The 27,609-nt window shown below is 45.8% G+C and overlaps 3 protein-coding genes across 3 annotated transcripts; 2 read left to right on the plus strand and 1 right to left on the minus strand.

Moving 5' to 3' along the window:
* The first annotated feature begins 12,765 nt into the window (after positions 1–12,765).
* Positions 12,766–17,822, plus strand: LOC123085425 (protein TOC75, chloroplastic). The gene is made up of 7 exons (XM_044507056.1): positions 12,766–14,105; positions 14,839–15,060; positions 15,194–15,301; positions 16,009–16,203; positions 16,304–16,552; positions 16,739–16,993; positions 17,209–17,822. The coding sequence occupies exons 1-7, from the start codon at positions 12,945–12,947 to the stop codon at positions 17,446–17,448; spliced, it is 2,430 nt and encodes an 809-aa protein (XP_044362991.1). The 5' UTR covers positions 12,766–12,944; the 3' UTR covers positions 17,449–17,822.
* Positions 17,823–21,987: 4,165 nt separating this feature from the next.
* LOC123085430 (pentatricopeptide repeat-containing protein At5g59600-like) lies at positions 21,988–24,129 on the plus strand. The gene has a single exon (XM_044507061.1). The coding sequence runs from the start codon at positions 22,110–22,112 to the stop codon at positions 23,511–23,513; it is 1,404 nt and encodes a 467-aa protein (XP_044362996.1). The 5' UTR covers positions 21,988–22,109; the 3' UTR covers positions 23,514–24,129.
* A 5-nt stretch (positions 24,130–24,134) lies between these two features.
* Positions 24,135–27,511, minus strand: LOC123085427 (hsp70 nucleotide exchange factor FES1). The gene is made up of 6 exons (XM_044507060.1): positions 27,199–27,511; positions 26,961–27,106; positions 26,269–26,319; positions 25,242–25,463; positions 25,050–25,152; positions 24,135–24,967 (listed from the first exon to the last, which is right to left on the minus strand). Exons 1-6 carry the CDS (start codon positions 27,282–27,284, stop codon positions 24,430–24,432), a joined length of 1,146 nt encoding a protein of 381 aa, XP_044362995.1. The 5' UTR covers positions 27,285–27,511; the 3' UTR covers positions 24,135–24,429.
* Between the last annotated feature and the right edge of the window lie 98 nt (positions 27,512–27,609).

Here is a 27,609-nt window from a genome sequence, read left to right on the forward strand (position 1 = left end):
CAATAGAATGCATATGATTTGGAGAGATAGAGTTTGAGATAGAAAGCATAGAGAGGCTAGGGTCCGATCACATTCACTTAGTTCAAAAGATTCAACAATGAAGACATAGCTATAAGTGAATGATGTAGAGGATAGAACACTAGTATATATATATATATATATATATATATAATCAACATAGCAAAGATAATCATGAAGACATGTTGAGATTGAAGCCAAACCAAATGTGAAGACATAGCAAATGTAACGCCATGAGTGAAACACTTCAAACAGAACCTTTGGTGGTGGCGTTACCCACCATATAGGAAGTATTAGACCCAGACACGGCGCACAATTATCGTGGCGCTCCGAAGTCAAATTCCACATTAATGTATTCACACTTAGAATGTATGTCTTCATTGATTGAAGATATACTTTACTTCGTATGTTGCACATCTAAGTCATCAATATGCATAAGTGTTAGGATGTGTGCCTGATCACAGGACATTTGAGGATTCCAGGATATTTAGCTCACACCGTAACTTGCAAAATCTCTTCTCATCCAAGGGCTTGGTGAAGATATCTGCCAATTGTTCTTCAGTGTTGACGTGTATGATATCAATGTCTTCCTTCACAACATGATCTCTGAGAAAGTGATGACGAATTTCAATGTGCTTTGTCTTCGAGTGCTGAACTGGGTTGTTGTCAATCTTGATGGCGCTTTCATTGTCGCAGTAGAGTGGAACTTGCTTCAGATGAATGCCATAGTCCTTGAGTGTTTGCTTCATCCACAGAAGCTGAGCGCAGCAAGATCCAGCAGCGATGTATTCAGATTCAGCAGTGGAGAGAGATACACAGTTCTGCTTCTTTGAAGACCAACATACAAGTGATCGTCCCAGAAAATGACATGTGCCTGATGTAGACTTGCGATCCACCATGTAACCAGCATAATTAGCATCCGAGAATCCAACCAGATCAAACTATGAGCCCTTTGGATACCATAATCCTAGAGTTGGGGTGTGAGCCAAATATCGAAGAATTCGCTTCACAGCTAAGTGATGCGACTCCTTTGGTGCCGCTTGGAATCGAGCACACATGCAAACACTAAGCATAATATCTGGCCTAGATGCACATAGATAAAGTAAAGAACCAATCATGGAGCGGTATACCTTTTGATCGAACTCTTTACCATTGTCATCGGAACCCAGATAATGTTTGGCTGGCATTGGCGTCGTGAAGCCTTTGCAGTCTTGCATACCGAACTTCTTCAGGCAATCTTTGAGATACTTCTCTTGAGATATGAAGATGTCGTTGCGTTGTTGTCGTATTTGAAGACCGAGGAAGAACTTCAGCTCTCCCATCATGGACATCTGATATTGCTCTTGCATCATATATCCAAACTCTTCACTGTACTTCTGATTGGTGCAGCCGAAGATAATGTCATCCACATATATTTGGCATACAAACAGTTCACCATCATATGTCTTCGTGAAGAGAGTGGGGTCGAGTGAACCAGGTATGAAGCCTTTGCTCTTCAGGAAGTATTTGAGTGTGTCATACCAAGCCCGAGGGGCTTGTTTGAGGCCATACAGTGCCTTGTTGAGCTTGTATACCATGTCAGGATGTTTTGGATCTTCAAAGCCAGGCGGTTGTGCAACATACACTTCTTCTTCAATCTTGCCATTGAGAAAAGCGCTCTTCACATCCATTTGATATAGAAGTATGTTATGATGATTTGCATAGGCCAGCAGTATGCGTATGGCTTCAAGTCGAGCCACAGGAGCAAATGTTTCATCGAAGTCAATTCCTTCCACTTGAGTATATCCTTGAGCAACGAGACGAGCCTTGTTTCTGACAACTTGACCATGCTCATCTTGCTTGTTGCGGTATATCCATTTGGTGCCTATTATATTGTGCTTCCGAGGATCATGATGCTTAACCAGTTCCCATACATTATTCAGCTCAAACTGTTGAAGCTCTTCTTGCATAGCTTGAATCCATTCAGGTTCCATGAAGGCTTCTTCAACTTTCTTGGCTTCTGTTATTGAGACAAATGCGAAGTGCCCACAGAAATTTGCTAGCTGTGTTGCCCTTGAACGAGTGAGCGGACCGGGTGCATTGATGTTATCAATTATTCTCTCAATATGCACTTCATTGGCAACACGAGGATGTACAGGGTGAAGATTTTGCTCTTGCTGATCATTGTCATTGTTAGTGGGATTGTCTTCAGGCTGAGCATTGTCTCCAGGTTGATCAGGTGCAGAGATGATAAGTTCCTCTTTAGGTTGAGCTTCAGAGGGTATGATTTCTCCAGTTCCCATTAGTTTGATTGATTCCGTGGATGGAACTTCATCTAGCACATTTGGCAGGTGCTCTCTTTGTGAACCGTTAGTCTCATCGAACCGCACATCCACTGTTTCAACCACTTTATAATGAAAGAGATTGAAGACTCTGTAGGAGTGCGAATCCTTTCCATATCCAAGCATAAAACCCTCATGTGCTTTTGGTGCAAATTTTGAAGTGTGATGTGGATCCTTGATCCAGCACCTGGCGCCAAATACTCTGAAGTAACTGACATTTGGCTTCTTGCCAGTAAGGAGCTCATAAGATGTCTTGTTCAGAAGCTTGTGAAGATAAACACGATTGATTGTATGGCATGCAGTATCAATGGCTTCAGGCCAGAATTTTCTTGGAGTCTTGTATTCATCAAGCATCGTTCGGGCCATCTCAATGAGTGTTCTGTTCTTGCGTTCGACAACGCCATTCTGCTATGGCGTGTACGGAGCTGAGAATTCATGTGTGATGCCCAAAGTATCAAGATATGTATCAAGGCCAGTGTTCTTGAATTCAGTGCCATTGTCACTTCTGATGTGCTTTATCTTGGCGCCATAGTTGTTCATTGCTCGATTGGTGAAGCGTCTGAAGACATCCTGCACTTCAGTCTTGTAGAGGATTATGTGCACCCAAGTATATCTAGAATAATCATCAACAATGACAAAGCCATAGAGACAAGCAGTAGTAGTAAGAGTTGAGTAATGAGTGGGACCGAAAAGATCCATGTGGAGCAGTTCGAAGGGTCGAGTTGTTGTCATGATTGTCTTCGAGGGATGTTTGGCCCTCGTCATCTTTCCTGCTTCACAGGCACCGCATAAGTGATCTTTCTTGAACTTGACGCCCTCGATGCCTATGACATGCTTCTTCTTTGCAAGGGTGTGGAGGTTCCTCATGCCAGCATGCCCTAGCCTCCGATGCCAGAGCCAGCATTCTGAAGCTTTTGCTAGAAGACATACGGCAAGCTGTGGTCCTGCTGAGAAATCTACCACGTACAAATCATCCTTCCGATACCCTTCAAACACTAGAGACTTGTCAGATTCCATTAGAACAAGGCAACGATATTTTCCAAACATTACGATCATGTTCAAATCGCAAAGCATTGAGACAGACATTAAGTTGAAGCCAAGGGATTCAACAAGCATGACTTTATCCATGTGTTGATCCTTTGAGATTGCAACTCTACCTAGACCCAATACCTTACTTTTACCAGTGTCAGCAAATGTGATGTGACTCTTGTCGGATGGACGTAAGGTTGAGTCCATAAGAAGGCTTCTTTTGCCAGTCATGTGATTGGTACACCCACTATCAATAATCCATTCTGAAGACGCTGGTGTCGTACCCTACAGTGCAGTTAGGGGGATAGGCTTCACGAAGAGAATTGTGAAGCAAAAACATTTGACGAACCAGTGGGTTATGAAAGCTTAGATCCAGATTAGGACTGATAGGGAGAGTAGCAAGCGATTCAGGAACGAAGTACATAGTAAGACCATTCGGGCATTTGATCTTGCGCCCTACAAGATGTTTAAGGTCCCCAGCAATAGCGTCAGACGATTTTGGTTTTCTGCTGGAGACCTTTCCCTACAAAAGAGAGTTTAAGCTTTCTTAGCCACCCACATCTTCAAGGGTGGCTTAGAAGCAATAAGTCTAAGTGCAGCGTCTGAGAACTTTGGCTTTGGAGTCCTAGCAAAAAGTCTTGCAGGCGGACAATAGTACTCATAAGAATAAGCAGAATAGTTCTTGGTCTTATGAACATGGCGGTTCGATGAGCCACGCTCATATTCATAGGCCTGAGTATGGTTTCCCTGCAAAACATTTGTGTTTATGCGACTCAGGTGAGTCCTCTGTCTGTATGAAGCCTTTGGACCGTATGAAGCCTGTGGTTTGGAGTTTGTCTTCTTCACTTGTGGTGTCATGATGACATTCACAAGAAGATTCTCCAAACACTTTTTCAGCACCTAGATCTCCTTCATAGGTGGCCCATTCCTGCAGTTAGTACCAATATACCTGGCAAACACTTCACCATTCTGATTCTTAAACAGTTTATAGTTTGCATCAAAGGATTCATCAATGACAATGGGGGTGGCACACGTGAAGCCAGATAGAGTGGATGGTTCTGCTGAAAGTTCCTTTGCAGCAACCCACGTGGTTTTGGGGTACTGCTCAGGTTTCCGGTAAGAGCCATCAGCATTCATTTTCCTTACGAACCCAACACCCTCTTTCCTCGGGTTTCGGTTCAGGATCTGCTTTTTGAGGACATCACATAGTGTTTGATGCCCTTTAAGACTTTTGTACATCCCTGTTTCAAGCAATGTCTTCAACCAAGCATTCTCATCAGCAATAGCATTGGTATCCTTAGCAGAGGGGTTAGTTCCCACATCAATAGTTGAAGATATTGCAACAGTAGCAGCAGTAGAACATTCAGCAACAGAAGTAGCATTATCACGCTCAATGCATTTAAGACATGGTGGTTCAAATCCTTCCTGAGCGGAACTGATCTGTTTGGCGCGAAGTGACTCGTTTTCCTTTTGAAGATCCTCATGAGCCACTCTCAATTTCTCAAGATCTTGCTTCCTTTGAAGATAATCATAGGAAAGCTTTTCATGAGTTGTTGAGAGCGTTTCATGACGACTTTCAAGTTCCTCATACTTAATGTGAAGATTTTTTATGTCTTCAATTAAGGACTCAGATCGAGTCATTTCAGCGTCTAACAGATCATCGTTTTTGTCTAACAGTTTTTGAATATGTTCCATAGCTTTCTGTTGCTCAGTTGCAATTTTAGCAAGTGTTTTGTAGCTGGGTTTTGAACCACAATCAGAGTCATCTTCACTAGATGTTTGATAGTGAGTAGTGTGTGTGTTTACCTTGGCACCGCGTGCCATGAAGCAGTAGGTAGGAGCGAAGTAGTCCTTGTCATTTGCATCGGTTTCGGTGATGAAGTCATTGTCTTCAGTGTTGAAGATGGACCTGGCAACGTATGTTGTAGCCAGACTTGCAACGCCAGAATCGGACTCCTCCTCAGACTCCACCTCCGCCTCCTCAGAAGCGGACTCCTCCTCTGAATCCATTTCCTCGCCAACAAATGCACGTGCCTTGCCAGATGAGCTCTTCTTGTGTGATGAAGACTTTGAGGAAGACTTGGAAGAAGACTTTGAGTATTTCTTCTTCTTCTTGTCGTCAGAGTCATATTCCTTGCTCTTCTTCTTCTTTTTGTTCTCATTGTCCCACCGCGGACACTCAGAGATGAAGTGGCCAGGTTTCTTGCACTTGTGACATGTTTTCTTCTTGTAGTCATGAGCAGAAACTTCATCATTCCTTGATCTTGATCGTGAAGACTTTCTGAAACCTCTCTTCTTGGTGAATTTTTGGAACTTCTTCACAAGCATAGCAAGTTCCTTTCCAATGTCTTCAGGATCATCAGAACTGCTGTCAGATTCTTCTTCAGATGAGGAGACAGCTTTTGCCTTCAAGGCACGAGTTCGCCCATAGTTTGGACCGTAGATATCTCTTTTCTCAGAAAGCTGAAACTCATGTGTGTTGAGCCTCTCAAGTATGTCAGACGGATCGAGTGTCTTGAAATCAGGATGTTCTTGAATCATCAGGGCTAGGGTGTCAAACGAACTGTCAAGTGATCTCAGTAGTGTCTTGACGACTTCATGCTTGGTGATCTCAGTAGCGCCGAGGGCTTGAAGCTCATTTGTGATGTCAGTGAGTCGATCAAATATGAGATGGACATTCTCATTGTCATTTCGCTTGAAGCGGTTGAAGAGGTTGTGAAGGACACTGATTCTCTGATCTCTCTGGGTTGAGACGCCTTCGTTGACCTTGGAGAGCCAGTCCCACACTAGCTTAGACGTTTCCAACGCACTCACGCGGCCATACTGTCCTTTGTTCAGATGACCACAGATGATATTCTTGGCAGTAGAGTCCAGTTGAACGAACTTCTTGACGTCAGCAGCAGTGACACCTTCTCCAGCCTTGTGAACACCGTTCTTGATGACATACCATAGGTCGACGTCAATGGCTTCAAGATGCATGCGCATCTTATTCTTCCAGTAGGGATATTCAGTTCCATCAAAGATAGGGCACGCAGCAGAAACTTTAATTATCCCTGCAGTCGACATAGCTAAAACTCTAGGTGGTTAAACCGAATCACACAGAACAAGGGAGTACCTTGCTCTGATACCAATTGAAAGTATGTTATATCGACTAGAGGGGGGTGAATAGGCGATTTTTATGAAAGTCTTCAAAACATGGAAGTTTCAAAGACAAACGATAGAAATAAACCTATTACCATGCAGCGAAAGGTAGACTACACTAGGCAAACCATAGTCAAGTATTCAATGAAGTGAAAGCACAATGACTAATAGCAGCAATGTAGTGCGGATCAGGTAGGAAGATATTATGAAGCCAAACAGAACACACAGTCACTCAGTGAAGATAAAAGATAGTGCAATCATACAATGACTTCACAAGGACCAACAGTAAGTAAAGGGAAAGGAAGGATGAAACCAGTGACTCGTTGAAGACAATGATTTGTTGGACCAGTTCCAGTTGCTGTGACAACTGTACGTCTCGTTAGGGTGGCTAGGTATTTAAACCTGAGGACACACAGTCCCGGACACCCAGTCCTCACCGTATTCCCCTTGAGCTAAGGTCACACAGACCTCGCCCAATCACTCTGGTAAGTCTTCAAGGTAGACTCCCAAACCTTCATAGACTTCGTTCACCGGCAATCCACAATGTCTCTTGGATGCTTAGAACACGACGCCTAACCGGCTGGAGGATTCACAGTCCTCAAGTGTAATAAGTCTTCAGATCACACAGACAAGAAGACTTAAGTGATGCCTAACACTCTTTGGCTCTGGGTGGTTAGGGCTTTATCCTCGCAAGGAATTCTCTCTCAAAGGCTTCGAGGTGGGTTGCTCTCAAATGACAAAAGCCGTACTCTAACTCAGAGCAGCCAACCGTTTATGGTTGTAGGGGGTGGGCTATTTATAGCCACTAGGCAACCCGACCTGATTTGTCCGAAATGACCCTGGGTCACTAAGCAACTGACACGTGTTCCAACGGTCAGATTTCAAACTCACACGGCAACTTTACTTGGGCTACAAGCAAAGCTGACTTGTCCGACTCTGGACAAGATTCGCTCTCATAGTCTTCACTCGAAGACATAGGTTTTGGTTAAGCATCACTTCAGTCATTCTGACTGGTTCTCTTGGCCCCCACTTAACAGTGCGGTGGTTCCTATGACTCAACAGAGAAGAAAAAAGAACTACGAAAGATCTAAGTCTTCGAGCTCCATAGGCTTCATGCGATGTCTTCTCTTGTCATAGTCTTCAATGAGAATATCTTCATAAACCACCTTTGACATCAATGTCTTCATACATTTTTAGGGGTCATCTCTGGTAGGAAAACTGAATCAATGAGGGACTTCTACCTGTGTTATCCTGCAATTCTCACAAACACATTAGTCCCTCAACTAGGTTTGTCGTCAATACTCTAAAACCAACTAGGGATGGCACTAGACGCACTTACAAAATCCTTCCTGAGCGGGACTGATTTGTTGAGCGCGAAGTGACTCGTTTTCCTTTTGAAGATCTTCATGAATTGCTCTCAATTTCTCAAGTTCTTGCTTCCTTTGAAGATAATCATAGGAAAGCTTTTCATGAGTTGTTGAGAGCATTTCATGACGACTTTCAAGTTCCTCATACTTAACATGAGGATTTTTTATGTCTTCAATTAAGGACTAAGGTCGAGTCATTTCCGTGTCCAACAGGTCATCGCTTTTGTCTAACAGTTTTTGAATATGTTCCATAGCTTTCTGTTATTCAGTTGCAATTTTAGCAAGTGTTTTGTAGCTGGGTTTGGAATCACAATCAGGGTCATCTTCACTGGATGTTTGATAGTGAGCATTGCGTGAGTTTACCTTGGCACCACGTGCCATGAAGCAATAGGTGGGAGCGGAGTCGTCCTTGTCATCAGCGTGGGTGATGGAACCATTGTCTTCAGTGTTGAAGATGGACTTGGCAACGTAGGTTGTAGCCAGACTTGCGACGCCAGAGTCGGACTCCTCCTCAGACTCCACCTCCGCCTCCTCAGAAGCAGACTCCTCCTTTGAATCCATTTCCTTGCCAACAAACGCACGAGCCTTGCCAGATGAGCTCTTCTTGTGTGATGAAGACTTTGAGGAAGACTTGGAAGAAGACTTTGAGTATTTCTTCTTCTTCTTCTTGTCATCAGAATCATACTCCTTGCTCTTCTTCTTCTTCTTCTTCTTCTTCTTCTTCTCATTGTCCCACTGCGGACACTCAGAGATGTAGTGACCAAGTTTCTTGCACTTGTGGCATGTTCTCTTCTTGTAGTCATGGGCAGAGGCTTCATCATTCATCACTAGATGTTTGATAGTGAGTAGTGCGTTTGTTTACCTCGGCACCGCGTGCCATGAAGCAGTAGGTAGGAGTGGAGTAGTCCTTGTCATTTGCATCGGTGTTGGTGATGAAGTCATTGTCTTCAGTGTTGAAGATGGACTTGGCGACGTATGCTGTAGCCAGACTTGCAATGCCAAAATCAGACTCCTCCTCAGACTCCACCTCTGCCTCCTCAGAAGAGGACTCCTCCTCTGAATCCATTTCCTTGCCAACAAACGCACGTGCCTTGCCAGATGAGCTCTTCTTGTGTGATGAAGACTTTGAGGAAGACTTGGAAGAAGACTTTGTGTATTTCTTCTTTTTCTTGTCGTTAGAGTCATATTCCTTGCTCTTCTTCTTCTTTCTGTTCTCATTGTCCCACTGTGGACACTCAGAGATGAAGTGTCCAGTTTTCTTGCACTTGTGGCATGTTTTCTTCTTGTAGTCATGAGCAGAAGCTTCATCATTCCTTGAGCTTGATCGGGAAGACTTTCTGAAGCCTTTCTTCTTGGTGAATTTCTGGAACTTCTTCACAAGCATAGCAAGCTCCCTTCCAATGTCTTCAGGACCATGAGAACTGCAGTCAGATTCTTCTTTAGATGAGGAAACAACTTTTGCCATCAAGGCGCGAGTTCGGCCATAGTTGGGACCGTAGATATCTCTTTTCTCAGAAAGTTGAAACTCATGTGTGTTGAGCCTTTCAAGTATGTCAGACGGATCGAGTGTCTTGAAGTCAGGGCATTCTTGAATCATTAGGGCTAGGGTGTCAAATGAGATGTCAAGTGATCTCAGGAGCGTCTTGATGATTTCATGCTTGGTAATCTCGGTAGCGCCAAGAGCTTGAAGCTCATTTATGATGTAGTGAGGCGATCAAACGTGAGCTGAACATTCTCATTGTCATTTCTCTTGAAGCAGTTGAAGAGGTTGCGAAGGACACTGATCCTTTGATCTCTCTGGGTTGAGACGCCTTCGTTGACCTTGGAGAGCCAGTCCCATACTAGCTTCGATGTTTCCAGAGCACTCACATGGCCATATTGTCCTTTGGGCAGATGACCATAGATGATGTTCTTGGCAGTAGAATCCAGTTGAACGAACTTCTTGACATCAGCAGGGGTGACACCTTCACCAGTCTTGGGAACGCCATTCTTGACGACATGCCAGAGGTCGACATCAATGGCTTCAAGATGCATGCGCATCTTATTCTTCCAGTAGGGATATTCAGTTCCATCGAAGACGGGGCACGCAGCGGAGACTTTGATTATCCCTGCAGTCGACATAGCTAAAACTCCAGGTGGTTAAACCGAATAACACAAAACAAGGAAGTACCTTGCTCTGATATCAATTGAAAGTGCTAGTTATCGACTAGAGGGGGGTGAATAGGCGATTTTTATGAAAGTCTTCAAAACATGAAAGTTTCGAAGACAAACGATAGAAATGAACCTATTATCATGCAGCGGAAGGTAGACTACGCTAAGCAAGCCATAGTCAAGTATTCCATTAAGTGAAAGCACAAAGACTAATAGCAGCTAGGCAGTATGGATCAGGATGGAAGATAGTATGAAGCCAATCAGAACAAACAATCACGCAGTGAAGATAAACAGATGATGCAAACAGACAATGACTTCACAAGTACCAACTGTAAATAAAGGGAAGGGATGGATAGAACCAGTTGCTTGTTGAAGACAATGATTTGTTGGACCAGTTCCGGTTGCTGTGACAACTGTACGTCTGGTTAGGGAGGCTAAGATTTAACTCAGAAGACCTTGTCTTCACCTTATTCCCCTTGAGCTAAGGACACCTAGTCCTCACCCAATCACTCAGGTAAGTCTTCAAGGTAGACTTCCAAACCTTCACAGACTTCGTTCACCGGCGATCCACAATGACTCTTGAATGCTCAGAACACAACGCCTAACCAACTGGAGGATTCACAGTCCTCAAGTGTAACAAGTCTTCAGATCACACAGACATGAAGACTTCAGTGATGCCTAACACTCTTTGGCTCTGAGTGTTTAGGGCTTTGTCCTCGCAAGGATTTCTCTGTCTCAAAGGCTTCGAGGTGGGTTGCTCTCAAACAACAAAAGCCGTGCACTAACTCTGAGCAGCCAACCAATTTATGGTGTAGGGGTGGGCTATTTATAGCCACTAGGCAACCCGACCTGATTTGTCCGAAATGACCCTCGGTCACTAAGGAACTGACACGTGTTCCAACAGTCAGATTTCAAACATACGCGACAACTTTACTTGGGCTACAAGTAAAGCTGACTTATCCAACTCTGGATAAGTTTTGCTCTCATTGTCTTCGCTCGAAGACATAGGATTGTGGTTAAGCATCACTTCAGTCACTCTGACTTTGTTCACTGGGACCCCACTTAACAGTACAGTGGTTCCTATGACTCAACAAAGAAGAAAAGGAAACAACGAAACAACTAAGTCTTCGCGCTCCATAGTCTTCACGCGATGTCTTCTCTTGTCATAGTCTTCAATATGAATATCTTCACATACCATCTTTGTCTTCAATGTCTTCATACATTTTTAGGGGTCATCTCCGGTAGGTAAACCGAATCAATGAGGGACTACTACCTGTGTTGTCCTGCAATTCTCACAAACATATTAGTTCCTCAACCAGGTTTGTCGTCAATACTCCAAAACCAACTAGGGGTGGCACTAAATGCACTTACACTGGTCATCGGCCTCAACAAGTGGTGCGAGTTTTGAGTCCAGGCGTAGATGTTCAAGGGGCACATGGTACTCGGGCGCGGCTGGGAGGACTACTGCCGTCTGCACAACATCGTCCCAGGTAACCTCCTAGTCTTCAGGCTCTCCGTGCTGGGGTTGAAGGTGCAGATCTTCAACGCCAACACCTCGAACATCTGCATGGTCTGGTGCTCCAAGCACAACTGCGTCAGGGACATCACGCATGCCATGTAGTTTGTCTGTCAAGTCTGAACTGAAGTGTCAACACCCTGGGTCCAGCAGGGGCATAGAATGCCCTGCTGTTTTAAACTTATGCCTAGAAGTACTTATGATTTGCCTGTTCTACTATGATCTGATCATAATGTGTCCTACTGTGAACATATGTTTTGCTTTGTTCTTGCCATTCTTCTGCTGCTGTTGATGTTTTTTGCTTTGTTCTTGCTATTCTTCTGTTGATGTTGATGTTTTTTTTGCTTTGTTCTTGTTGTTCTTCTGCTGCTGTTGGTGTTTTTTGCTTTGTTCTTGCTATTCTTCTACTGCGGCTGATCGTAGTGTGTTGTGTGTTGCAAAATGGGTGGTAAGTCCACCATATTTGTAAGGGGTGAGCAGACCTAGTACTTGCACACAGCCAAACAGTCGTGCTTTGCACCTGCTCATCCAAAAGTACAAACACATGCAACCAAACAACATGCATCCATCTGGCCTTGATGCAATGTAAGCAACCAATCAACATGCAGATGTTGGTTTTTGCTTGCATATGCTCAGCCAGACCCAACTGTTTCTGTAGGCTCTTATGGTGTTTTCTTCTCTGAGACAATGATTTGCTTTGTAGATTGTGATCGCCAGCATCTCCTGGTCTACATTAATGATTTTTCAGCTGCTACTTCTACAAGTTCATGAGTTTAATTTGTGGCCGGTAGATTCAGGATGGAAGAAGACTTTGATATCCTCAAGATTTTTAAATGTAATTTTATTTTCTATAAGGGCGTGTTTGTAAGGATATTTGATACTTTGTATATGACCTTAGGTTTTCCGAAAACAACACATTGGTATATTGTTTTCGCAATCTAAAGCAGCATCAAAATTTAATTTAAAAGCCTCTCAAACAAAATTTAATTTAAAAGAAAAAATAGCCATAGGCCGGTGGCAGTTGGCACCAATGGGGGAGCAAAAATGCTACACCTACGTAACTCTTTTACGTACGCTACGTAATCTACCTTCCTCATAACTAAACGTCCCCCCCTGATTTTCAGGATGGGCCCTGGGCCTCAATTAACATCCAATTAAACACTGCCATGTCCTTCATTACGTAAGATACGTAAGAACCAGCCCGTAGATGTAGCATTGCTCAATGGGGGAGTCGGGTGGCAGCACGCCGCCACGCAAAGGCACAGCACAGCTAAACCCTCAACAAAAACGCGAAGCGGGGGGCAGAGGATAGGGAAGAAACCCTTGCCCAGCTCCAGCCTGAGAGGAAGACCTCGCCCCCCTCCCCTCCCCTCCCCCTCTCACCTAATCCGCGGCAGCCAAATGGCGCTCACCTCCCAGAGCCTCTTCTTCACCCCGTCGCCCGCCGGGCCTTCCCGGCGAGGCCGGGGGCGCCCCGTCACCATGTCCGCCGCCGCATCGCACAACTCGCAGCCCCGAAACAACCCCTTCGCCGTCTCATCCTCCGCCCCCAAATCCGAATCCAAGACCTCCAAAACCGACCTTGCCCTTGGCTCCGCCATCGCCGCCGCCGCCTCCGGCGCTTTCCTCCTCGCCTCCTCTGGCGGCTTTGGGGGCGGCCCCGGGGGCCCCCTCGGCGGGGGAGGCGGATGGGGCGGTGGCGGCGGTGGTGCCGGTGGTGGTGGCGGCGGCGGGGGCTTCTGGTCGCGGATCTTCTCCGCCGGCGCGGCGAATGCCGACGACAAGTCGTCGCCCGACTGGGACCCGCATGGCCTCCCGGCCAACATCACGGTGCCGCTCTCGAAGCTGAGCGGGCTGAAGAGATACAAGTTGTCGGAGCTCAAGTTCTTCGACCGTGCCGCGCCTGGCGGAGGTGGCGCCACGGATGCCGGGCCAGAGGACTCCTTCTTCGAGATGGTTACCCTGCAGCCAGGCGGCGTGTACACCAAGTCGCAACTTCTGAAGGAGCTCGAGACGCTAGTCTCCTGCGGCATGTTCGAGCGGGTTGACCTAGAAGGGAAGGCCAAACCTGACGGCACCCTTGGCCTCACCGTCTCCTTCACAGAGAGCGTCTGGAGTGCAGCCAAGCAGTTCAAGTGCATCAATGTTGGGCTTATGGCTCAGTCGGGCCAGGCTGACTTCGATCAGGACATGACTGAGAGGGAGAAGATGGACTACCTTCGGAAGCAGGAACGTGATTACCAGCAGCGTGTCCGCGGCGCCATGCCGTGCATTTTGCCAGAGTCCGTCCGAGGGGAGGTTCTGGCAATGATGAAAAAACAGGAGAAGGTGAGTGCCAGGATGCTGCAGAAGATCAGGGACCATGTTCAGAAATGGTACCACAATGAGGGCTTTGTATGCGCACAAGTGGTGAACTTTGGAAATCTTAACACCAGTGAGGTTGTGTGTGAGGTCGTCGAGGGGAACATAACCAAAGTGGAGTACCAGTTCCAGGATAAGCTAGGGAATTTTGTGGAAGGGAATACCCAAATTCCTATCATTGACCGGGAGCTGCCCCAGCAGGTATACCGCACACCACTAGCGTCTAAAACAAACACAGGAGGACAGTTTTATTAGCAGTACTATGATGTTGTACAGTCAATTAAGATGTTAAAGTTTAGCATCTAGTGATATCTGTGGCATTTCATTTTGAATAGTGGAGTAAATTTAGCTTCTGTGATGTTTCTGACATTTTATTTTGACCAATGCACTATGTTGTGACTTGTCAGTCGTTTTAGCAAGGTTTATGTGTAGTAGTAGTTCCAATATCCTGTCGAATTAGGATGGCATTGGGTTCTCTTGACAGTTGGGTTCCCCAGCAGGTATACTGAGTACCACTAGCTTATGAAACAAACATGGGAGTTTTATTAGCACTACTATGTTCCAATATCCTGTTGAACTAGGATGTCCTTGGGTTATCTTGACAGTTGGAAACTTTCTTTTAGTGCTTCTGTGTAATTTTGTTAATGTGCTGTTTAGCTACAAGAGTAGCAGCCAAGACCATACCCTTTCATGATGCATGGTTTGATGATTGTAGTATGACAGACCACTTTTTGCTTCATACTTACTGCTACTGTTAGTATGGTCTCCTTGTGCATGCCTTCAATAAAGATGAGTGTTTTCTTGTGCTGACTGATATTGAATTTGATCACGATTCTCAGATGCTCATTTTGCTGCTATCATTGTTTTCCAATGGATTATCTGTTATTATTTCTGGGACTTCAGCATTTAACTTGTACTTCTACTGCTCTTACAGCTTCGACCTGGTCATATCTTTAATATTGGAGCAGGAAAGCAAGCCCTGAAGAATATAAATTCGCTCGCTTTATTCTCCAATATAGAAGTGAATCCACGTCCTGATGAGACAAAAGAAGGTGGTATTGTAGTTGAAATTAAGCTTAAGGAACTAGAACCAAAGTCTGCTGAAGTAAGCACAGAGTGGAGTATTGTACCTGGACGTCAAGGCAGGCCCACCCTGGTAATATACCTACTGATTTTGCAGCTTTCTGTTCTCTGCGAATTCTTCATTTAAAATACATGACTAATGAGTAAACTACAGAACATTGCAATCCTGTTATGCGCCAGTGTATCTGATAAAAAAATTCTTTTAGGCATCCATTCAACCTGGAGGAACTGTGTCATTTGAACACCGCAACATCTATGGTCTTAACAGATCCATTGTTGGTTCCGTTACATCCAGTAACCTGCTCAACCCTCAGGTTAGTTGGTGATGTGTTATCCTTTTCTTGTGGTTTTTGATTGTTTGCTTATAATTACTGTTAGATAATTCATTGAGGAATATTTTTTGGCAAGGACTTGCAGGATAATTTAAGCATGTTCCTATATTTATCTGTTTTCTTTATCACGATAACATCTAGGGAGTGTACATCTGTACATGTCTACACTTTTTCCTGTGAAATCCTTAAAACAAAATTTAACTTTAATTGCCTGCTACGATATAAAAGAAAAGAATAGTCCATGTTGTAACTGTTAGATAAAGTGCAACCCTGTGCAAGACACACATACATGTCTGCTAATTCATTGAGGAATCTTTTTTGGCATAGACTCGCAGGATAAGTTAAGCATGTTCCGATATTTACCTGTTTTCTTTATCACGCTACCATCTCGGAAGTGTACATCTGTACATGTCTACACTTTTGTCTGCAAAATCCTTAAACAGAATTTAACTTCAATTGCCATGTTGTAACTGTTAGATAAAGTGCAGCCCTGTGTAAGACACACAATACATGTCTGCTAACGTGCTAGCACCATCAACAAGAATTGATTCGTTTCGTTCTGGCCATGTATTTGTCAGTTGTTAGATAACCTAATATGGATCTAGCATTCCTTCCTGAGAAGTTTTATCAATTCTGAATTTTGTTTTTCCACATGTATGTGCTTATCCATGTGTTTTGTGGGTCCTTAGGATGATCTTTCATTCAAGCTTGAATATGTCCATCCGTATTTGGACGGCGTGGATGACCGTAATAAGAACCGCACCTTCAAAACTAGCTGCTTCAACACCAGGAAATTGAGTCCTGTCTTTGTTGCTGGCCCCAATATGGATGAAGCTCCACCTGTGTGGGTTGACCGAGTTGGATTTAAAGCCAACATAACAGAGGTTTGCACAAATTGATATCACCTTGTACTTCTTTTGTTTTTCATAAACTACTATTCAAGAAATGTCTCTAACATGAGGAAAATACACTTATGGATTTCAGAGCTTCACAAGGCAGAGCAAATTCACATATGGCCTCGTGGTGGAAGAAATCACAACACGTGATGAAACCAACAGTATCTGTACACATGGTTCTCGGGCAATGCCTAGTGGCGGCTTGAGCATGGATGGACCTCCCACAACCCTCAGTGGTACTGGTGTAGATCGAATGGCATTTCTACAAGCAAATATTACTCGAGACAATACAGAATTTGTAAACGGTGCAGTCATTGGCGACAGATGTATTTTCCAGGTATGCTGACCTGCAGCCTTATGTTTCTTAAAACACAAAGCAAACAGTCTGTAGTTTATTTGTTAAATGTTTTGTTAGCTCTGCAAGCCTGTGAACTTGTCTCTGTTACTGTCTAATACCATCATGTGCTCGTAGAAAATTTTCCATGGCGATATATTCTTATGAGAATTTTCTTGTTAACTGCAGTTGGATCAAGGTCTTGGCATCGGAAGCAAAAGCCCACTCTTCAACCGTCATCAGCTTACATTGACAAAGTTCATTAATTTAAATAATCAAGAGAAAGGTGTTGGCAAGCCGCTGCCAGCTGTGTTGGTTCTTCATGGTCATTATGCAGGTTGTGTAGGAGATCTGCCAAGCTATGATGCATTTACACTTGGAGGGCCTTACTCAGTTAGGGGCTACGGTATGGGTGAACTGGGTGCATCTAGGAATGTTCTGGAGGTGAGTATTACTACAGAACCTTGGAATTTAGTCTGATGCATCATTTTTCACATCAATAATGTTGTGTTTTGTGAGTTACTGCTTTTCTTTTGATTTATTTCATTAGATTGGACAAGTTGAAATAATTGACATGTGTCATCACATAATTTAGTGTAAGATATGTTGGTCATTGCTTTGTTGGCAACTCATGTTTATTTGCCTCTTAATCCACACAGGTTGCTGGTGAGGTGCGCATACCCGTGAAGAACACATATGTTTATGGATTTGCTGAGCATGGCACCGACCTTGGGAGTTCCAAGGATGTGAAAGGGAACCCTACTGAGTTCTTCCGACGCGTTGGCCATGGATCTTCTTATGGTGTTGGCGTCAAGCTTGGTTTGGTAAGAGGAGAGTACATCGTAGATCACAATACTGGGGCTGGAACCGTCTTCTTCAGATTTGGCGAGAGATTCTGAGTGCATTTCATTAAGCACACATCTTCAAGACGGGATGTTTAATGCATAATTGAGGCGTTGAGTCTCGAAGTGGCTATGCATGTGGGTGTGAGCGGGCAGGTGGCTTGTGTTCTGCTGAATAATGAAGTTTTGTTCCTTTGGTGAGGAAGAGAGATAAGTTAGTGTCAGGGTGAGTTGTTTGCTTGTAGTAGGAAGTAAGATTTGTTTTGCAGAGCTTGAAGCTGGTTGAATAGATGAAAGCTGAGCTCCTAGTGTTACCAAGGAATATGTTTTGGCAAGGCTTTGTGTCATGGTCAATTTGTTTCCATGTAACACTTTGTTGTTCAGTCGGTTAGCTTAATTGACAATGCAGTGTTGCGCCTTTCACGTATTTATTATACGATGTAGCTAACTTATGGTGGGTGGTAACTCACCTGTTCATCTTTTAATCGTTTCTAATATGTGTTCAACCAATATGAGGGTTTCTTGTTTGTATATCGGTGCTGTTTGCAGTTCGAAGTATAGGTTGATTAGTTTCCTAATAATTTAGAGAAACTATCCCTGTGTCCCAAATTAAGGGTTTGTTCGGCAATCCATCAGCTCCTCAAAATACGTGGAGCTGGGGAGCATTGTTTTGCCTGCCCTGAAATTTCTAAGCTCCGGGAGCTGAGGGACACCGAACGGCCCCAAGTGTCGAAATTTCTAAGCTCCGGGAGCTGAGGGACACCGAACGGCCCCAAGTGTCTTGGTTTTAGGACCCTTATTTTGTCTGAAGTGTCTTGACTTTAGGATTTGGGACGGAGGAAGTACTCCCTCCATTTCATAATGTAGTGCTTCCTTTATTTTTGTGCTTTAATTTTGATCGTAAATTTAATTACCAAGACTAATTGTAACGGGAGTAAAAACTATATCAGTGAATTCGTATTCGAAAGAAGTTTTCAGTTATATTATAATTTTTTCTCCCGTCGCAGTTGGTTTTGTTGGTTAAATTTATGATCAAAGTTGAACCTCGAAAAATGCAGGCGTACTATATTTTAAAATGGAGGGAGTACTACAAACCGACAGCTGTTCAGTGTCCTAAAACAGCGTAATATAATTTTCAGTTATGTTATACGAGCTCCTGCTCTACTCGTCCAGGACCAAGGCCTGGAGCACGAGGCTGGCCCCGCTCGACCCCCGCACCGACCAGAACTACGTGTGGAGCCACAGGACGGACAAGGTGATCGCCGTCGGGGCAGACTCGCTGGGCTGGGTGGACCTCTGGTGGGGCATCGTGGTGTGCAACCTCGCCGACGACGACGAGGGCTTCACCACGCGCTTCGTCCCGCTGCCCGGTCCGACGCCCGGCAACGAGCATCGCTTCGCGGCGTGCTCCGCTCGGTCGCTACGGGACGTCGTCTGCGTCGGCGACCTGCTCAAGTTTGTGGAGATACATTTTCATGGAGACGAAGACGGCGACGAGGACGATGGCGTGACCTGGAGGGTAGACGTGTCGACTTCGGCTGGAAGGCGACTGCTTGGAATATGATGCTTTCTTCAGGGGACTGGCATGCCGGCTGTACCGTGGACACCGACGACATCCCGTTAAGTGATGAAATGCACTCCTTTTTACAGCATAAGCTGCCGGAAGTCAAGGCAGAAAAGCTATCCTGGAGCAACCTTATTTGGTATGGCCCCACCCTGAGCATGGACGACGATGTTCTTTACATGATATTCAGGCGAATCATGTATCCTGGACACGACGAGGAATGGCAGGTTGCGGTTGACATGAAAAATAGTGCACTCGAAGTCGTCTCTTTTACTGCCGAAGAGAAGCACTTTTGCGACCCGACCTATCGCCCAATTGATTTGTCCAAGAATCAGCCAATGTCGAATCATCACAATGTTGAACCCCAGGCGTAATGGGGTTAGTCTTCATCTGGATGTTTTAAGACACTTTGGTACTATGTAAAGTGTTGCACAAGTTTTCTCTGTTACTCTTGTTATTATACTTTTCTAGCGGGGTAAATGATTTGCCTTTTTCCATCATCTATTAAAAAGAAGTGTTTACGGGTGGCGAAATATTTTGGAATTGCGTTGGTTCCAATTATCTATGAAACAAAACAAGCATAACTCTATAAGACATTCACTTTCGGAAATCATAATGAACGAACGTTCTCGTTCTCTGGGAATGTTCTTGGCGCGACACATCGTGGTGTGTCGATCCACGACATGGTGACCCCTGTGGCGCAAACCATTTGCTTCATTTTCCCCTCGCGCGACAGCTCAAACCGGTCAATCCCTTCTCCTTCCGCATCGCTGCTTACTCTTTCCCTCCAGATCTCATTCAGATGACAACTTCATGTGTTGTCTATAGATGGAAATCCTGAAGTAGTGGCACTTTTACTTTAATTTTATCTAGAGCATGGCAACTCCTGTGTATTAGGCTTTTATACATGGAATCCCTTTTTGAATCTTTTTTTTGCATCATGTAGCATGACAACTTTTGTGCTACAACACGACAATTCTCTTTGTTGTAGCATGTCAATTTTCTCTAATATAGAGCAAAAGCATTAGTCATAACACAAAACGGTGCATTCCTGTTGATATTCCAAGCTGCTTTGGCATGAGCCTGAAAATCACTCTTCATTAAACACCAATTCTCAAACTTAAACGATTGTTTCGGCCTACGAAACTGCCATATAATAGGAGCATGGTCACTCAAAATAATCGGAAAATTAAGCGCTTTCGTGTTAGGGCAAACAACACACCAATCAGAATTAATAAGATAACGGTCTAAATGTTGGTAAAGAGGATTGAAAGTATGTTGTCTAGTGCGCCAAGTATAAGTCGGACTGCTGTAACTGATGTCAAAGAGACCACGGTTCTTCACCAAAGTGTGGAAAGCAGTCATACGGTAATAACTTACGTTGACTTTACATTTATCTACATCATACATGATATCGTTAAGGTCTCCCATACATATCATAGGCTTTACATAGGTTATCATGCACAAAATTCTCAACGCGCTCCCATATTACATTAGTCTGGCAGTGGTATGGGTCTCCACAGATACATACAAAACCAAACTCAATACCCGTGGCTATATGAACTACATTTGCTAAGATAGCATAAAATGAGGCACTATCCACATAGACATTCAGCTCATCATTCCACATCAGCCATAATCCTCCAAAAGATCCCCTTGAAGGAACTACAATGCTATTGAAGATATCAAAACAGTTTATAAGATCATTGGAGGAAACTTTAGAGGATTTAATTTTTGAAGTAAAAATTACCAGTGCCAATGTGGAGTGGATGAGGTTTGCCAGGAACGACATACACTCATTGCGGAGTCCCCACCCCATACCCTGACAATTCCATGTGATCATCTTCATGGTGCCGGTGGCAAGTAAGAGCCCAGTGTCACTTCTCAATTAGAGATTGAAAGATTCTCCCAGTGTGACCTTCAACACATACGGGACCATCGTAGAGGGGCAATCCGGCAACCAGTGCTAGAAGAGACTGTCGGGAGTGACTGATATGGTGTGGAGAGGGTAGGGGACGATGGAATGGCCCGATCAAGAAGGGAGAGAAACCAGAGACGAGTGGCAGGGTGGGAATAGGGGCCAGCGTAAGCGGGAAGGCAAATACGAGAGAAGAGCATATGTGAGGTGGGCGAATGTGGGGATCGGCCGCTGCCGCTGGGATAAGCGAAATCGGCAAGCAACAACCCAAATAGAGAAGGAAGGCCCTTCAGAAAATATAGGGAAGGAAGGCCAGTCTAGGTGAGTATAGAAGCAACGATATAGGGGAGGAATCGGAAGGGAGAGAGCGGGAGAAGGAGAACTGGGGAAGAGATCAGGAAGAGGGGGAATTAGGGAGGAGATCATTCGAGGGAGATCCGAAGGAGGAGGAAGACGACAAGATGTCAGTCACCGGCATATCGCCAATCGACAAGGGTAGTTGTTGGAGAGATTTTCCGAGGTCCAAAACCCCAATAAGACGATTATGCTTTAGAATAAAGTTATTGATTTTCTTTCTTTCTTAGTAATACGTGTTTCATTATATCATAGGATGATAGTACAAGCCATTTATATACCGACCTAAAAAAATAAAAAAGACAATAAAATGCTAGCCTTTACACAAAGAAATACTAGTCAAGAAGTAAAATTACAATCAAGACCGAAGAATCATCTAAGCTTGACATCAATGCCTGTCACTTCCCACTGACACCACCACAAAAGTAACCAAAGGAAAAAAAATGACGAATCACCTTCACACCAAGCTCGATGCGGCTCTATCGCTGATATGCAACTTTGCGGACCTTCAAGGTAGCTCATCAATGGCAAAACCATTACCGTTGAACAAATCAAACAATGACATCATCCGAACACGCCATCAAACTCCAGCTCTGGCACCATCACACGACTAAAACTTTGGAGGAGAAAACCATACCTGTCATCTACGAACCACAAACCCAGCACAATCATTTCAGATGCCATTGATACATACCACAATCTGCATTTGCTACTGAACTACCTTCGAGACTCCGCAGTCTGAAAATACGAGTGTGTATTTCAGGCTGTTCGGAATTCCACCAGCTCCACGAAATTCAGGAAATAGCTGCTCGCGGTTTTCAACTACAACTTCACCCACTTCGGAAGTGGAGTTGTGGAGAGGGCCTTCGAGTCGGCAAGCAAATGCGCGGAGCCGAAACTAGCTCATGGATGAAGCAGCTCGCCAGCTCTTCCCGGCAAGGTCGCCACGGCCACGCGCTCCATCTCTTTTTCACCCGCCTGAGCCTCCAGGCCAGCATCGCCGGCACGGTGGACCCCTACCCTGCTTCCGTGCCGACCGCCCTCCGCGCCTGCGCGCACCTCGCCGACGCTGCCTCCGGCCGCCTCATCCACGCGCTCGTGCTCACGCGCCCCGCCCTCGCCTCGGACAAAGTCGTCGCGACCGCGCTGCTCGACATGTACGCCAAGTGCGGCCTCATTCCAAGCGCCCGCAAGGTGTTCGATGAAATGCCGGCGAGAGACCTCGTCGTCTGGAACGCGCTGCTCGCGGGCTACGCGCGGCACGGGCTTCCAGAGCACGCGCTGGCGCTGGCTGTCAAGATGCGGGGCCTCGGCCTGAGCCCCGATCTGGTCACCTGGAATGCTGCCGTGTCGGGCTTTGCCATGGCCGGCGATGGCAGAATGGCCAGCGATCTGGTCGGCGCCATGCAAGAGGACGGGTTCCAGCCAGATGTGGTGACATGGACGACGCTCGTCTCTGGCTCGGTGCTGAACTTCCAGTACGGCAGAGCGCGAACCCTGTTCCGGGAAATGGTGGCCGGTGGCGCCCGTGTCCTGCCAAGCTCGGCCACGCTTAGTAGCATCTTGCCAGCATTTGCCGGAGTCGGTGACACAAAGCATGGGAAGGAGGTCCACGGCTACGCTGTCGTGACCGGTGTCGAGCAGGAGCTCACGGTGAGCAGCGCGCTCGTCGACATGTACGCCAAGTCCGGGCTTGTGCACGAAGCGTGCCGCTTGTTCGACAAAATGGCAGAAAGGAGCACCGTGACATGGAATTCCATGATCTTCGGGCTGGCGAATTCCGGCCACTGCCGGGAAGCAGTCAGCCTCTTCGACCGGATGCTGGGCGAAGAAGCGACGCCGGACCACCTGACGTTCACCGCCGTTCTGACGGCTTGCAGCTACGGTGGCATGGTCGAGGCCGGGAAGGCATTGTACCAGCGCATGCGAGATGAGCGCGGCATCGTGCCGAGGCTGGAGCACTACGCCTGCATGGTGCATTTGCTGGGCCGAGCCGGGAGGCTCGTCGAGGCGCACGATTTCATCAGGGCGATGCCCGTGGAGCCCGACTGCTTCGTCTGGGGGGCGCTGCTCGGTGCCTGCCGGAGTCACGGGAACGTCGAGCTCGCGGAGCTGGCGGCGTCCCGCGTGCGCACCGTCGAGCCAGAAAACGCTGCGAGCTACGTGCTGCTCTCGGGCGCGCTGGCAGATGCTGGCAAGCAGAACGACGTTCTCAAGATCAAAAGGTTGGTGAAGAGACGGCGGCTGAAGAAGCTTGACGGTTGCAGCTGGCTAGAGACGTCCTAGCTATGGCAACGATAAGCAGGCTAAAAGCATTACTAGTAGAACCTTCAAACCTTCACTAGCATTTTAAGGGTCCAAAAATAATTTTTTTATACATTTTTACGGATTGAAAAACAGGGACAAAGATTAGAACTCTCAAACCCAACCCTTATAACATAATATTCTCCATGAACGACGTTGTCGTTGCGCGCGGGAGGTCGACGGGGTGGCCGCCGGCGACGGGGGCGACTAGCAGCGGCGGTCGCGGGCGTGGACGCGGGAGTTGGGAGGATTTTTCCCTCCCGCGCGAGTATAACCGCCAAATGAGGGTTGGGATAGGTTTTGCTCCCCAACCCTTACTTTTGAGGATTGGGAAAGGGTTTGAGGATTGGACTTTTAAAAAAATTTGAGGGTTTGAGGGTTAAGGGGTTCTAGTCTACGGCTTTTTTTCGACGAAAACTGTAAAAAAACAGTTATTTTTAGGGGTTTGAGGGCTCTACTAGTAATGTTCTAACATCATGTGCACTGTCGAGCAGTAGCACAATTATGTGATCATGGCGTGGGAAGAATAGCAGCAGCATGTGCAATGTCGAGCTCTGGTTAGTTCATTCGCTCCGTCACCTCCTTTCCACAAAACCTACATAATGACTTCTGCAATATTTATTGGTAATTATGGTTCATATTAGTACATACGACTGTCAATATTTAGACAACACATTACAATTACATACACATACTCGAGCATAGGGTGACATTATTGCAGACTGCAAATTATACACAACACTCAACAACAAGATACCACTTCAGACTCGGATTATTGACTCGAATTACACAGTTGATAGAACTAGCCCTGACATTTCTAGCTATAGATAAAGGACATCAAACGCCTAGTCTCTCCTGTTCACGTAGGTGCCCAGTTCAGGATGATCAATTTGATCAGTTACTCTGAGTTACCTGCTGCTGGACCTAGAAGCAGCATAATTCCTCCCGCAGTTCCATTTCCTGGATCTGATCTCTCATCAGGACTAGGAGGTGCCCTCTGCAATGGAGCTCGGCGCAGTGGCTCGAAGAATCTACCAGCCACATCAGGAGGTTGTTCAAAAGATTCCTCTCCAGGCAGAACGACAAATCCTTCCCGGTGAAGTGTGGATGGCTCATGGTAGCATGCAATCCACAATGAGTCAACGAGTTGCCTTTCCTCTCGTGCAGCATCAAGATCTTCAGGAGCCATCATCCTTATGCTCTGTATACGCCCCCAGAGAAGCCGTCGTAGCCTGTCCTGCTCTGCTAGTAAACTCCTATTCCCCAGTGTTGTGTCCTTTGCAAGCTCAAGCAGGCCTCCTAATGCCGCTTCTCGAACACCAGAGTCATCACTGGATACCAAACGCATCATAAGACGAGGAAATCCTAGCTGTGCAAATACCGAGCAATCGGAATGGCTTTCACTGAGCAGATGGTGAGTCAGGCTTAGTGCTTTCCTGTCAGAGAAGACACGTGTCTGTCACAAGCATGCTAGCGGGACATTTGGCGAATATACTCGGGCTAGATCAATTATGTTACCTCTGAAACCTTGCACTCTCTGTATTTAAGGCGTCTCTCAGTCCTGCATATCCATTGGCTAGACGAAATGCAGCAACTCCTGGTTTGTTGTTCCGAATCAAGGCTGAACATGATGAGAGCGAATTGTCAAACCAGAAACTTAACAGACACATATTGGGTACAGCATCTGAACAGAAAGAGGAAAGTACTTACAGGATAGTGCACCAAGAGCCTTTATGCGTGCAGTGAGATCAGGATCTGATGTAAAATTGGATACAAGTGGCTCAAAACCACTAGCTTCCATGACCAGCTGCTGGCTAGTCGGATTGTTTTGAACAACCGTTGTTACCACATCAGCTGCTTTGGCTCGGATGCGTGCATTAGTATTTCTGAGGTACCTAATAACTGGAACCAAGCCACCAACAGAATGCAGATCTAGCATACCAGAGGAACAAACGGGGAAATCAATAAACAACGACCTGTAATCATAACTGAAAAGCTCACACAGGCAATATATTCACAATGCTTTGGTGATTGCATGACCCTTGTTTCTGCATTTCAAGCTTGTTATCGATCTATTCATTCATCAAACAATTCTGGGCACGCAACAATCTTTTGGACCCTAACAGATCAGCTCCCCTTGGAAGTTGTAATACTAGCATAGTGGAAGGGGAAGCTGAGAATTCACCTGAAGAGCAGTGTTTTATTGGCAAAACCCACTACAGTTGCCTCCATCCATTTGTTTAGCCACCTCAAGAGAAACTACATATCCCTTTGAATCATCCAGTGACGTGAATGTTTTCAGTTTGACACCAGTAAAGTATGTCTTCCAAGTGCTACCTTTGTTTCCTACAGATGGAACTGTAGGTTCAACTCAAGGTAATAAATCCGAGTTCACGTCACAGAAATGCAATAATAATAATAACAACAATACATCTGCAGAACTTTAGTGCTTTCACGATCACTAACCCGTAGCAGCGGAGTACTAAGGATGAGTTGCGGAAATCAGAAAGTTCAGTGGACACTGGGACTTCAATTGTTTAGAAATTAGAATAGTAAAAAATGTTGTGTAAGGACATTGCTTGACTGAGATCTCTGCGTGGCTGCGTGAGTATCCCAAGAGGACGTCAAAAGGATATGACTTATGCCTCCCATGCTAAGCCAATTCATACACCATAGTTGGACCATGGTATTCCATGAGTAGCAAGGAATGTAAAAATATAACAATGATCAGACATACCATTTGCTATGTCGATAGACTCGACATGTACTTGCAGCTCTGCGAGCAAATCTGCAACGGTCACAAGTAATTAATCAGCACCAATCAAGGGCAAACAAAAATACTAGTGTTATTGGGCTAAGATAAGATTATAACAAATGACAATCTTCAAAAGAGGCCTAACATTTTGAAGGACGAGACAAAGGGTTTTATTCCCGTTGACCTGAAAAGCTTTGGTGAATTATGAATACCAATCGCAATGTTACGGATTACAGAATATTCAGAATGCTGGAACATTCCTAACTGCCGCATATGTTTCACCTAAAAATTGTTCAAAATAATCATATTCCAATCTTTCTAAGGGCGGGCAAATTGTTACCACTATTCCACGCATCCAGCATCCTCAGTTTATCCAAATTCTCAAATCCACTCTAATACTACAAATCCACTGTCGCCAACCGGCAAGTGTGGATTACGAATACCAATCGCAATGTTGCGAATTACAGAATATTCAGAATGCTGGGAATATTCAGAATCGCATATGTTTCACCTAAATTGTTCAGAACCATGCATATTCCAGTCTTTTCAAGGGTGGGCAAATGGTTAGCACCACAATTCCACACATCCATCATCCTTACTCTATCATCAAAACTCTACAATCCAAGCTAATACTACCAATCGACCACCGTTCATCCTCGACGACTGATCCGTACCTTCGATGTCCTCGGGCGTGATGCCCTGCGCCTCCAGGACGGAGAGCGGGGTTCTCATCAGCAGCGCGATCTCCCTCAGACGGCCCACCACGTCCTCCGCCATGTGCCGCTCCACCGCCTCCGCCAGCCACTTCCGCTCCTCCTCACTGCACAACACAGCACACCACACGCTTGCCTCAGCCGCAGCCCAAATGAAAACAGCAGAAGACATAAAGCCTCCATTTTCCCTTCGCCCCACCTGATGTCGCGCGAAGGCCGCGCGCCGTCCATGTAGGAGAGGCTCCATTTGAGCAGCCTCGCCCAGCTCATCCGATCCCCGGCCATCCCGGACCTCTCCCGCTCCCGAATCACAATCCCACGACGCCGCCGGCGAAGCGAGGCGGAACCACCACCGGGCTGCGGTGTCGCGGTTAGTCGAGTGCGTTGCGGTGAGCGCTCGTTCGTTGGCTTTCTCTTCCTCGAGTGCGTGTCAGAGACAAACTGGCGAGGCGAATGCGGACGGGTCCGGCCGCGCGGCACAGCGGTGGCGTCCTCATCGGTTTCCTTCGTCTGGATGGGGATGGATTTCTCTGGAATTCTCTCGGCCGCTCGGCGCGCGACACGGCAGGCCTCGGCCCATCCACTCTGCCCGGTACGGGCCCATTGAGCG

Source organism: Triticum aestivum, chromosome 4A (genome assembly GCF_018294505.1).
Source record: "Triticum aestivum cultivar Chinese Spring chromosome 4A, IWGSC CS RefSeq v2.1, whole genome shotgun sequence".
Lineage (NCBI taxonomy): Eukaryota > Viridiplantae > Streptophyta > Magnoliopsida > Poales > Poaceae > Triticum > Triticum aestivum.

Bases quoted from the DNA above. Each gene is read 5' to 3' on its own strand.
- LOC123085427 (XM_044507060.1), bottom strand. From the start codon at position 27,284: ATGGCCGGGGATCGGATGAGCTGGGCGAGGCTGCTCAAATGGAGCCTC. The intron at 25,464-26,268 runs GTATGTCTGATC...CTGGTATGCTAG, and splicing joins GTCTATCGACATAGCAAATG to ATCTGCATTCTGTTGGTGGC. The intron at 25,153-25,241 runs GTAAGTACTTTC...CATCATGTTCAG, and splicing joins GGCTCTTGGTGCACTATCCT to CCTTGATTCGGAACAACAAA.
- LOC123085430 (XM_044507061.1), top strand. From the start codon at position 22,110: ATGCGCGGAGCCGAAACTAGCTCATGGATGAAGCAGCTCGCCAGCTCT.
- LOC123085425 (XM_044507056.1), top strand. From the start codon at position 12,945: ATGGCGCTCACCTCCCAGAGCCTCTTCTTCACCCCGTCGCCCGCCGGG. The intron at 14,106-14,838 runs GTATACCGCACA...CTGCTCTTACAG, and splicing joins ACCGGGAGCTGCCCCAGCAG to CTTCGACCTGGTCATATCTT. The intron at 16,204-16,303 runs GTTTGCACAAAT...TATGGATTTCAG, and splicing joins TTAAAGCCAACATAACAGAG to AGCTTCACAAGGCAGAGCAA.